The following is a 12,678-nucleotide window of genomic DNA, read 5'->3' as shown; positions in this document are numbered from 1 at the left end:
AAGGAAATGGTCCTAGTCTACGAAATAGGTCTTGTTTTAGTTGAAATTCTATCTGCAGTATTTCAAAAGGTTTTAAGCTCACCTTCTTAAGTGAGTAAGTGCTCCAACATTAGAATACCTGCTCTCTTTGCCACTGGATTCAGGCTAGCCTGCTTGATGATGGCTGTTTAAACAGAAACCGGTCCCAGGATGCTTGTTTCCGGTCCAGGGAAGACATGGCTTGGCAGTTCGAGCTGGACTGTTCCCATGAGGCACAGGGTCAGACTGATTTGCAAATGGCCATGTTTGAACTGGGGTGGCGGAGTGAGCTAAAGAATGACGATGGATTAAACCCAGATCAGTTGACTTGGGGTGAGTGCTTGCAATGTTCAACACTCCATCCATCATCCCCTTTGGTTGTGTTCTCCCATATATCCCACAATATAGTCTGTTTACCTATTCTAATATCAGCGTTATGCCACATGGGGCCTTTCCATGCAGTCTTGGGTTACTCTTAAAGAGTTTGTGGGCATGCTTCCAAATCTTAAGCATAGATTGAATAATAGGGTTGGAAGTTTGTAAAGCAGGTGACTTAGGAGTGTAAAACATGTGCAAACCTGAAGTTGCCTGTACTGTTTGTCTTTCAATGAGAAACCATAGTGGGGATCATTCTGTCTGGGCCAAAGATAAACCTATTGAGATAAGTGGAGGGCTGTATAGTAAAGCTCAATACAGGCTAAGACCCCCATATCGCCTGTGAGCAATCAATTTTGAGATTTTAAATCTAGGTGTCAGGGATACCTAAATAAAGGTTTTAATAGCTTTGTCAATATCTCGTAATATTCATATTTTAACTGTCAAAGGCAGCATACCTAAAACATAAGTGAAACGGGGCACTATAATAACTTTTACTGCCTGTACTTTACCCCAAAAAGACAAGTTAAGATGGGACCATTTTTCATACTCTGACTTCGTTTTGGCAATAAGAGAATCTAAGTTATCTTGAATAATATGTTCTAAACCTGTGTTGATATAAATACCTAAATACTTCAGGCGGCCACTTTCCATTGAAAATATAGACCGAAATACCTGCTTCCTGTGTACTCCTGGACAATAGGAGAGCTTCACTCTTATTCAAAGTGACTTTGTAGCCAGAAATGATCGAGAAATGAGAAATAGTAGACATGAGTCTCTGGAGTGATGTAAGCAGATCAGTAAGTGTGAGCAATGTCATCTGCATAAAAAAGTATTTTTGAGATTCCTGCTGGTGTTAGGAATGCCTGCTATTTGTGAACACTGTTTTATTGCCGCAGCCAGCAGTTCAAGTGCAAGAAGGAACAAAAGGGATGATAAAGGGCGACCCTGGCGGGTTCCTCTTTGCACTAAAAAAGATGTTGAAAGGAAACCCCCACAATTAACTTGTGTGGATGGTGTCTCATATAACCATTTTACCTTAGACATATATTAAATTGCCTTATCTCAACTTATGTAACGTACGGAACGTATAGCTCCATTCATTACGGTCAAAGGCCTTCTCGGCATCCAAGGATAAGGCTACTCTGTCTTCTCCAGCATCCTGGGAAAGCCTGTGTATGTGAGCCAAAGTGCGTAGATGGTTACAAGAGTTTCTGCCTGGAATGAATCCCACTTGAGAATTATGTATGAGTTTAGCGATAACTTGTTTGAGTCTTTTGGCAAGAATGATGGCTAATATCTTTGAATCTGTATTCTGAAGGGAAATTGGAGGATGGCTACTGCAGTCAAATGGATCTTTTTCGGGTTCGAGAAGGATATTACCGTTATGATAGCTCTATTTTTGAGAGAGGAGAGGCTACCAGTTTCCTCTGCTTCTTTATAGGCCTCATAAAGAGCTTCTATTGCTTCTGGTTTTACCCAACTGTAAAATTCCCCAGGAAAACCATCTTCTCCCGGTGCTTTAGTGTATGTAAGATTAGAGATTGAAGCGCAATTTCATCCTTTGTTATTTCGCCTACCAGTATGAGCCGATCCCGTTGATTGATGCAGGGGATTGCTATTTTATCAAAAAATTCCTGATCTTTGTGGTGATCATCATCAACCTCTGAGCTATATAACTTCTTATAATAATCTGCAAATGTATTAGCTATTTCCTGAGTCTCAGTTATTAGCTTACTTTCAGAATTATAGATAGCTGGAATAGCTGTCATAGCTTCTCTCTGTTTTAATCGTGCCACTAGTGAACGACCAGCTTTTTCTCCTTGTTCGTAATTTCGAGGCTTAATTCTATATAACATATATTCTGCTTTCAAAGTATATAGTGTATGAAGCTCAATTTTAGCCTTTTCCAATCTACATCTGGAAACTTCTAGTGGATCTGTAAAATGAGCATGTGTAAGGGTTTTGATATCATTTTCTCAAATAGCCTGTTGTTCTGTTCTACGTTTATTGGCTATGGCAGAACCTCTCATAATTTGCCCCTAAGGGTGGCTTTTGCAGCTGCCCATAAAATTTGTGGAGAACAAACTGAACCTTTGTTGTCTTTTATATAAGTAGTCAAATGTGATTGTAATTGTGATTTTTCTGTCTGTAGTTTGTATCGGGGTATGTTTAAACGCCATGGTTCCCTGCAAGGGCGTTTCAGACCCCAATCAAGCTGTAGACTGATAGGAGCATAGTCTGAAAATGTATTCCTAAAATATCACAATCAAGTACATGTGGTATGATAGAATGTGAAATAAGGAAATAGTCTATTCTAGAATAGGAATCATGCACTTCTATGTGATATGTAAACCCCTTATCTGAAGTATGTAGTAAACGCCAAATATCAGTCAACCCATGATCTTCACGGATGTCTCCCAGTATCGCTCTCAGGGGTGGGGAATTCATATCTCCCGACGCCCGAGACATATAGATTTTCTACGAGGGCAAGAGGTTTTAATTTCTGTTTTGTACGAAGGACAAGTAGAAAGTCCTAAAGTAATTTGATACACAGCTGTTGAACTCTGTTGTTCACATCCAGTTAATAAGTCGCTCAGAGCAGTTTATTAGCACTGAAAGGACGAATGCAAAAGCAAAAGCTGGGGGTTGCACTTTAACTTTCCCCTGAGCAGAAGAACATGATGGAGCGAAGGACAAAGTTGCAGCTACCTCCGACCCCAGCATGTACATCCACAGCAGTATCAGGCTCACGTGTGGCTTGTGGGCCCCCTCCTGGTCCTTTCATTTACTTTGTGCCTGAGACAAACATCGAGCTTCTGCGGCTCCAGAACACCCGCAGCACTGGCATGTAAGACTGCCTTTTCTGCCTCTTGGCCCCCGCTCTGACTTGAACTTGTGATCCCTGCCTTTCATTCTGTGCTTCACCCTTGTGCCTCTTACCGCCCCAAGATTCCTCCACATCCTCACCTCCAGGAACTACTGTAAAGCACCTTGTTTTCCCTTCTCATGAAGCTCGTGCCCCCCCCTCCCCTTTGTATTTCCTATACACCTTATGTTTTACCCGGTGCCTATACCTGCTAACCCCCCTCCGCCGCCATCTCTGACAGCCCTGACCCCCTTCTCTTGGCCTCTCATATCTTACGCGTACATTACATCTCCTTACTTTCCCCATGGGGCTTTCATGCAGACCTCAGGCACACACCTATTTCTGTACGTGCACTTTGTCTCACTTTTTGCCTTCTCCAGGGTGCACCGTAAACACACAGTTGTAGCAGCTACTGCAGCTGTGAGGTTCTGGATAGGCGTCTTTCATCTGCAGGTTCACAGACAAAGGCTAATTAATGTGAAAGGGTGGGTGAGTGGGTTAAAGGGTGGATGGATAGATGCAAGGATTGATGTAAGAATGGGTGAGTGAAAGGATAGAAGGATTAACGCAAGGGTAAATGAATGGATGGGGTGAACGAGGATGGATGAGTGAAAGGATGGATGGCTGAATGAAATGGTGGATTGACGGCTGAAAGAAAGAAGATGGATGGGTGGATTGTTGGGTGGGTGGATGGATGATAGGTGGATAGGTGGGTGGATGGAGGATAGGTGTGTGGATGGATGGAGGATAGGTGTGTGGATGGATGGCTAAGTGGGTGGATGGAGGATAAGTGGATAGGTGGGCAGGTGGAGGATAGGTGGATAGGTGAGTGGATGGATGGGTGGATAGGTGAGTGGATGGATGGGTAAGTGGGTGGCTCGGTGGAAACGTTGCTGGATGGATAAGCAGATGGATGGATGGATAGATTGATGGGTGGATAGTGGAGGGAAAAGGCTGATGAGTGAAAGAGTAGATGGAGGGGGTTGAAAGGGTGGATGGATGAGCAAAAGGACAGATTGATGGTGGGATGGCTGAAAGGGAGGCTGGATATAGGAGTTGAAAGGAGGATGGATGGGGTGGATGGATGGATGAGTGAAAGAATGGATGGAAGATGAGTGCAACTGTGTATGGATATCTGAGTTAAAAAGAGGATGATGGGGTTAAAGCGTGGATGTATGAGTGAAAGGATGGATGGAGGGAGGGATGAATGAATGGAAGGAGGAATGGATGAGTTTGATAGATAGATTTGGAGATGGAAGGATAGGGTTGGAGAAGGGTGTCACAAACCCCCCCATTGTAGCAGCTACAGTGGGGGTGCAGCCCTTAATGTGCCTCTTCGGTCTACAACTCAGCAGACAAAGGCTGATAAGTAATGTGAAAGAGCAGGTGATTGAGTGAAAGGATGGATGGATGTGTGGGTGAAAGGGTGGTTGGATGAGTGAGTGTAAGTGTGTCTGGCTAGATAGATGGATGAATGAGTGAAAGGATAGGTTCAAGGATGGATGAGTGACAGGTATGGTGGATGGACGACTGATGTGATGAAGGAAAGAGTGGATGCATGGGTTATAGGGTGGATGGATTAGTGAGAGAAAAGATGGATGAGTGGAAGGATGGATGGATGGGTGGGCGGAAGGATGGATAAATGGATGGATGAATAAAAAGGAGGGTGGATTGAAGGAGTGAAAGGGTGGTGGATGGGTGAGAACAAGAATGGGTGGGTGGCTGCAATAGATGGATGTATAGGTTTGGAGATGGTTGGGTAGGTTTAGATACGGGTGGGTGGATGGTTGGATGGAAAAACAATGGTGAAAGGCTATTGGATGAAAGAATGAATGGATGACAATGTAAAGGTAAAATGGTGGATATCAGTGGGCGAATGAAAAGATGAATGGGTAGATACTTGGATGGGAAAGACGAGAGCTTTTCTAGAGAGGGTTGCAATGGCTTTCTTCACTTGCTTGGTAGCATAAGAACTTTGGTTCAAAGTGGGGTGTATTTTAATTTTCTGCTCACGCACTTGGCCTGCACTATGCTCCTTACTCTATCTCGGCTTATCAGGTGAGCGTGGTGCTGTTTGCCAGCACGTTCTTCCTAGACAGCCAACTATTTTTGTTCTCAAAAAGCCCACATTGCCACAGTAGTTCCTGGAACTGAACAAAACTACTTTTTGTGCAGATATGCTTCTTGTAAAAGAGCAGAATGCTGTTACACACAGTGAAGTCAGCCGATCGATAGAGATAGCATTTTAATTAAAAATAAAGTTCTTAGTTAAAGATCAATTGTTAAAGAAAGCCACAAAAGTGCACAATGATGGATGTGCTTGCATTAATGCAGATTTACATCTTTCATGAATTCACATGAATTTCCTTAAGTAGGCCAGGAAACCATACTCTAGGAAATATTTGTGAATTGCACTTTCACATGAGCTATGAATGTGTAGTTTTGCCACTGCGAAAATCTGTTGAATGTTTACAAGTTCACTTTTCTTCGAACCACATTTTTCCCAGCCCTCAAAGAAATGTTACTACTGTCAGGAGTACATTTCCAACCCTTCTCAGTATTGGAAAGGATTAAAGAGAGCTGATGAAAGCACTCAAAAAATATGCGCGTTAGTAGGTTTGCATAGACTCGAAAGAGCATTCTAACCCTGTAAATATTGCTTACTGCTACCTCCAAACCCAGCATGTAGACTTGCAGAAAGGATGCAAAATAAGGGATTTCCTAGTATTCAAATCCGTCTATACTATGAGCCTGACATAACCAGAGTGGCAATTGCCAAAGCTCTTTTATGACGAGACTGCTGCCATTATTTGACGGTGCACTATATGGCACTAAAGGGACTAGTGGGTTTTGTTAAAGGACAAGCAGATTTATGAAGCTACTTGTCCCATGGACAACTAGATATTTTATTAAATTCCACACCCCTGCGCTCTATCTCTGCCATGCGTCGTGTCTAGGGGTCCCGTTCTGTCTAAGATCACATCCGGGGCAAGATTCCAGTCAGCCCCAAGAGCTATTTTATAAATTCCCATCTCTGTTAGAATTCTGTTTAGATGAAGGAAAAAAGGAACTTTGTTCCCAACGGGCGCATAAATAGACCCCACTCCTAAAATATTATTATCGATGTTAAGCTGGGCTAAAACAAACTGACCATCCTCATCTGACCATGGAGCGAGTAAAGAGAGTATGAGCACTACAATATATAATAATGCCAAGGTGTATGCGTTGGTTGACTGTGGACGTGCATTCTAGGCAGGATCTCAGAAATATTACCAAAGGAAGTGTACAATGCATATGAAAATGTACGACCAAATTGTGTTTACGGCGATAGTTGTTTTCTTTTTAGTTTTTGTTGATAGCTAGTCTGTAGACTTATTGACCTGGCACATAACATGTCTTATAAATTGACTCTGTCATAGTATACATCATATGTGCATAGATATAATGTTTGTAAAAGTGCAAAAGCTCAATAAAAAAAAAACTTAGCTGTCAGACCAGTAGGTCCAGTAAAAAAACAGGCCTCGACAAATCTACTCGCACACTCGCTATGGCGAGTCAGATTTCATCAGAGTGAGCTATTTTTAGGAGCATACTTCCCTGTTCTAGCGAGCTGACAATTAACAGGTGTTCTGTTCACTCACAAAGTGAATGAGCAATTAAGATGCCTTTAAATCTTGTTCTTATCTTGTCACATTTGCTCTGCATTCAGAGACAGAGGTCAAAAGTAAGTTTGTCAACCTACATTTACTTTCATTCTCCGATTGTGAAGTGAGAGGTTTTTGTAAAGTGAGCTGTGTTTCACGTGTGCTGTGCTGTGCAAGGTGTGTGAATTTGAAAGTTATAAGTTGTCAGGCTTTTTTTCCAACACAACATTGAATTAGCCAATAAGTGACCTGTACAAACATTTCTAAATATATTTCAGCAGTCATGAAAGGCACATTTTTTGTAATTCTGTGTGGTGACATTTTTTTTTTATAGGATGAAAGCAAATTGGAACACTTTACTTGGTGAAGTGCAAATTATAAATATTTTTGTGGAAACTCAATTTCCAAACATTGTTTATGTGCTATATAATTAACAGTAAAACTGCAAGTCTACATGTTTGTGGGAAGGTTTGATGCAATTTAAATGGAAAATGTGCAGTCTTCAAATGATAGTGCACTACCACATCCTGCTTTAGTAATATATCCCCACCCTGATGAGGCTGCTATTAGTGAACTAAGTCAGGGGTCTTGTGTACCCTATATGTGGGCTAGATTCTTTTTATACATGGAACAATTGTTTAGTCTATTAAATCAAAATAAGAGATTTTATTACATAAAAAATGCTAACTTGCATATTTAAAGGTGCTCTCATGTGTGATAATGAAGAAAAAGGTGGCTCCATAAAATACAATTTTTGCCTAGGATCACACAATTTGAGAAAAGTTTACGGGTCGGTACATTACAGTTAGGTCGAGTAGATTATTCAAGTTACTAGACCTACTGGTCTAGTAACATCTTTATGAATTTTCGAGGCCTGTGCTATATAGTTTTATCAGTAAAAGAGATCTGGACACAAATCCATTGTTTATTGCTCACCATGCCAAAAACAATGGATTTAGGCCCAATTCTCTGTACGGAGTGCGAGTTTTTTACATTGATAAGCATTCTGTCCATCAATTTTACTTTTTGCATTTGTCATTCCAAGTGGGCCGGGGATGTCCTCGCGTGGGTCCCAAGCTCACCATGACACTGGATTCAGGCTATCCTGGCTGATGAGGGGTGATACCCCGAAACCGGTCCTAGGATGCTAGTTTCTGATCCAGTGAGGACCTGGCTTGGCAGTTCAGGCTGGACTGGAGCACGATCAAGTCTGAGTTGTATATGGCTTGGTCTAAACTGTGGTGGTGTGGTGACCAAAAAAATTGATTTAGGCCCAGATCTCTGTACTTGGGCTAAGTATTTGACAGTGTTCAGCATTCCGTCAATCAATAGTACTTTTTGCATTTGTCACCCCAAGTGGGACAGGGATGCTCAGACATGAGTCCTGTGCGTGCCATGCTAATGGATTCAGGCCATCTTGGCTAATGAGGAGTGATTCCCTGAAACCGGTCCTAGGGTGCTTATTTCTGGCCATGAAGGACATGGCTAGGCAGGTTGGGCTGCACTGTTCCCATGAGAGCAGGGTCAAGACTGATTTGCATATGGATAGGTCAAAACTGGGGTGACATTGTGAGCAAAAGAAATGATAGATTTATGACCAGATCTCTGTACTGGGTGTGAGTGTTTGACATTGTTCCCCATTCTGTCCACCAATTGTTCTTTTTGAATGAATGAGAGAGGGACCTGTGATAAAAAGAATGATGAGTTAGAGGGTAAATGCAAACAAGTGTGATAGGACAGAGGCATGCAATGGAAGAGTACGGTTAGAGACCACATCAGTAAGTGAAGGGGCAGATGCAAAATATGGTTAGATTGAATTGGGGAACAAAGGACAAACAGATGAGTGAGGGGAATTTTTCAAATGATGCTTGGAGGAAACCCAGGTGGATCAACAACAGAGCTCATCTATAAATGTAACTGTTGCTCTGTAAAACTGAAGCTTAAAATGCCTACTTATTACGAATTGCAAGCAAGAAACACAGAAAGCATTTAGAGTGGAATCACTTGATCCACTAATCAGGAGCAGTAAGGACACCCACTAAAAAAATTCCTTTTTCAGTAGGTGCCCAACAAGAAAATATATGGATTTGCTATAGTTTCAGATTTCATGTCCAAATAAACAGAGAGTTGGGGCTACCATAATCATCAAAAACACATTAGGCGGGGGAGGAGCCAAGATGGCGGCGGAGACGGACGTGTAGTCGCCCGGCTCCCCGAGCCTGTGCCTTCTGCAACGCTATCCTGTTTTCTATCCTGTTACAGCGCTACCGCGGAAGGACGAAGGAAGCGCGCTGTTGCCGGGGGTGTTTCTCCGGTGTCCCTACCTGCCTGCTTGATGGTGATACTGGCGTGCTGACCCGACGATCATTGCCGAGCCCTGGGTCCGGACCCCGTGTCGCTGCGCACAGCCGGAGACGGCTGGAGCTCCTGAGGCTTGACCGACGAATGGTGTGACTGCCATCCCCTGCCAATCTGCTGTCTGTGAAAGCGCCTGCACTGGTCCCTCCTGTGGAAAGTGTGAGTCGACCGACTGTGGGTCTACACCGCTACTCCTTCTTTGAGCGACGCTGAGGTGAGCCGCGCTGTTCTTTTCTTTGTCGGCGCGGAACTGGCCGCTGCGGCTCGCCTTTGTGATTACTCCTGCTTGAGCCCACACGAGGGGGACTTATGTTGCTTATCGCTCGCAAGTGGGGAGCCCAGATTATGTCGTGAGATCACACCCCCACTGCCTATTGTAAGAATCGCCTACGTGATCGGTGAACCCCTTATTGTACTTAACATGGCGGCCGTCCCCTCTACAGTACTGGTGGGCTCCATCTCGGCCCCTGACTGGGTCGCCCTGCATGGCCTCGAGAGGCGTGTGGAATACTCTGGTGCACTTCGGACTGTGGATACATTGGATCACCCGCCTGTGTTCACCTAAGCCTCCATTATTGCCGCGCTTGCCGAATTGAGGGCAGAATGGCATGAGTGTTCTTGCGCACTCGGCGCGAAGCTGGATGAGGCCGCTCTCGGTTCGGAGGGTGCATCGTCGGCCGGCTCCCCTTGCTGCACCGATCGCCCCCCTCTTGGCATTGCAAGAGAAACATTGTTGCCGCGTGAATGTGAACTGGAGCAACTTTCTGACAGTGATTATTCTACGGGACTGCCGTCAGCCCATACCGTTGATGCTACACTGTTTCCCATCTTGCCACAGTTTTCACTCTTGGATATTGAACCACTATTCTTGTTCATGGATCCGCTGACGCTGCAACTATTTTCCTTCACTGTATATGTCATGCATGGTGTGGCTCCAATTCATTGTTTTATGCAACATCAGGCGGACCTGGGAGCGGCATTCTTCTGGATCGCTATCATTGCGTGTGACTGGAGGTGTCCATCTTGTGTTCGGGGACCTTCTCCTTGCCGAGGGCGGCCATCTTACCCCTTTGTTCTATCTGGGGCGGGTCCCTTTCCGGAGCCATGTTCAGGGGGACGCTTGAAATCTGGCCAGGGCTAGGAAAGTCCTTTTTCCTATGAACTGTGAATGAGGGGCGGGTGGGGACCCGAGATGGGACGCTTCCTCAACGCGTGCTGCAGTGTTATATGATGTCTCTCCCTATTCCATTTCGTGCATGAAAGTCTTGATTTTGGTGTTACGTGTAGGGTGGAGAGTATTTTATGGCCGGGGAGTTCGGGAGACTTAGAAATTGGCCCTCCTCGGGTATTAAGGATTTCTTTTTCTTTTCCTCCTTTCCTTTGTCTATATTTCGGGTTCTTTAGTGGGCGACAGACACACTGCCGGGGGGGGGTAGGCCGTAGCCTCTGCATGAGTGTAGGGTGAGGGGGGGGGGGGGGGGGGTTTAGTTTTCTACATTTCGTTTCTATGGGCCTTATTTTTCTCTATTTCTCTGCGCTTTTCTTAACTTATTTCTGTTCTGGGTCCGCGATAGGGGTTAGTAGGGAGTGGGTCGCGCTGTACATGGCGCGTAATTGCCAGCTGACGATCTTGTTGTTTTACTCTGTACCGCCATACTGCCTGGGATGTTAGCTTCCACTGTTGGTTTCATGCGATGCTGTTGCCTGCTCATGCTGTGTAGTTACTGTACGGACTCAGTTCTCCTTGGTTTCTATTCTTCACTGTTTTATATTTAGGACGAAAAAACTTTAAAAATTAACCTTCAATGCTCCTGCTTCTCGGCGACACGAATCTATTCAGTGTGACGTTAATTGATTGTTGCTATGTAACCTGGTGCCGCTGAGAAACTGTATTGCTCGCACTTGTGCTCAAAAAGTATCGTGGCCGGCCTGACGGTTGTGGGCCCGTATTTGTTCTTTTCTTCATGCACAATAAAGGTTTACAAAAAAAAAAATTAAAAAAAAAAACACATTAGGCAGTGAGTGTCATTGAGCATGTGAACATGCATGCCATTAACCGCAAGTGTCAATGTCTGGGCCTAACTACCGTATGGACATATTTTAGTAGAAGGTATGTGTATGGAAGTTCCAAGGGAAAACACAGAAAATGCTATTTTTATCCATCCTACTCAACGGAGCGTCCGGTTAATCACGATCAAAACAACTGTCACCCACTAATGGATTCCTTGAGATGTTCCCTAGTAAACAAAACATGACTAGTAATGTCTCCACACATTGCGGAGTAGAATTTAGTTGCAATTAATTCTGGTCCTAGCTCAATGGAATGAATAATTCTAAGTGAAATGCTAATGCAATTTAGGAGTGGCCAGTAATTGTTATCTGTACAAGTCGTCTCAAATAATTCTTCAGCCATCACAAATTCTGAGCAAATATGAATGGACATAATGCTCAACTTAGTCCTCACTTGAGGTTACTCAAGGTTAAACAACTGTATCTGGCTTGAAATAACAGCGAATTTAAATAACAGTTTCCTTTGTGTTAGTTATGTGGGAGCTGCTGCTTCATATTCAATGCCGGAAGAATGACCGACAATATGTTTTTTCAAAAGTACAGTGCAAAAATCTGCAAAGCATAATCCATACTGCTTAATAGCGGAGACGAATAATGCAACCAACTGCAAACATATTATGATAATATTTAATACCACCTTGTGTGCATTAAAAGTATTTGAGCACACTCTTCTGCACAGCACTTACCGTCTCTGAATCCCGCAGCGACATTCTCCAGCAATCGTGGTACACTTTGAAGATGAACACACTGGGTCAAAGTTATAAATAAAAGGTGGGTGAATATTAAGCTTCAGACCCAAATACAGCCCCCCAGCCCTGCAAATACAAACTACCAAGAAAGCGGTTCAGAATCAGTTCACATTTGGACCTACGCGCGACCTCAGAAAAAAAATACTAATCTTTCGAAAATGCTCTGTGATAGAAACACCAAAGAGCGTCCTCACAGAACAGACGCTGCTCTTTGCTGCCTGGACGGGTAGCCTTTGTGTTTCCAACTCCCCTGACCTGATTGTGACTTGAAGCCTAGCCCTGAAAACCAAAGCACATGTGAGAACCCGTACTGCATGGATAAAAGTTGCATGAAATTAATGCATTCTTATACAACTATTAGAACGATTAGCAGCCATTTAAAATAGGTATTTTACCATAATAGAAAATGCTAAATGCGTGTATGGGAATATTGGTTACACTTGTTAAAATATGACTATAAAGTGTAAATCATATTGCCCTTTGTTTCACGATTACATATATATTTTATGTGGCATTAATGACATATAAAAATTCAAAGATGGCGACGCTCTTTTGTTTAAGACAGTCCCGGCAAGCAAGTCTTTCTTCTGCTTCA

The 12,678-nt window shown here is 43.5% G+C and overlaps 1 protein-coding gene across 2 annotated transcripts in view; it reads right to left on the bottom strand.

Annotated features, from left to right (window-relative positions):
- LOC147727729 (uncharacterized) overlaps positions 1-12,205 on the bottom strand; it is a 116,757-nt gene extending 104,552 nt beyond the window's left edge. The window contains exon 1 of one of the 2 annotated variants that reach the window (XM_086961727.1): positions 12,021-12,205. In XM_086961727.1, coding sequence (XP_086817853.1) covers positions 12,021-12,044 — 24 coding nt within the window. In that variant the 5' untranslated portion in view covers positions 12,045-12,205. The remainder of the gene's footprint in view (positions 1-12,020) is intronic. The other variant, XM_086961728.1, reaches the window with a different exon arrangement.
- Between the last annotated feature and the right edge of the window lie 473 nt (positions 12,206-12,678).

The sequence above is a fragment of the Lissotriton vulgaris genome, chromosome 3_1 (assembly GCF_964263255.1).
Source record: "Lissotriton vulgaris chromosome 3_1, aLisVul1.2, whole genome shotgun sequence".
NCBI classification, from domain to species: Eukaryota; Metazoa; Chordata; class Amphibia; order Caudata; family Salamandridae; genus Lissotriton; species Lissotriton vulgaris.
Note: the sequence above shows the minus strand (reverse complement) of the source record. Positions and strands in the feature narration are given on the sequence as shown.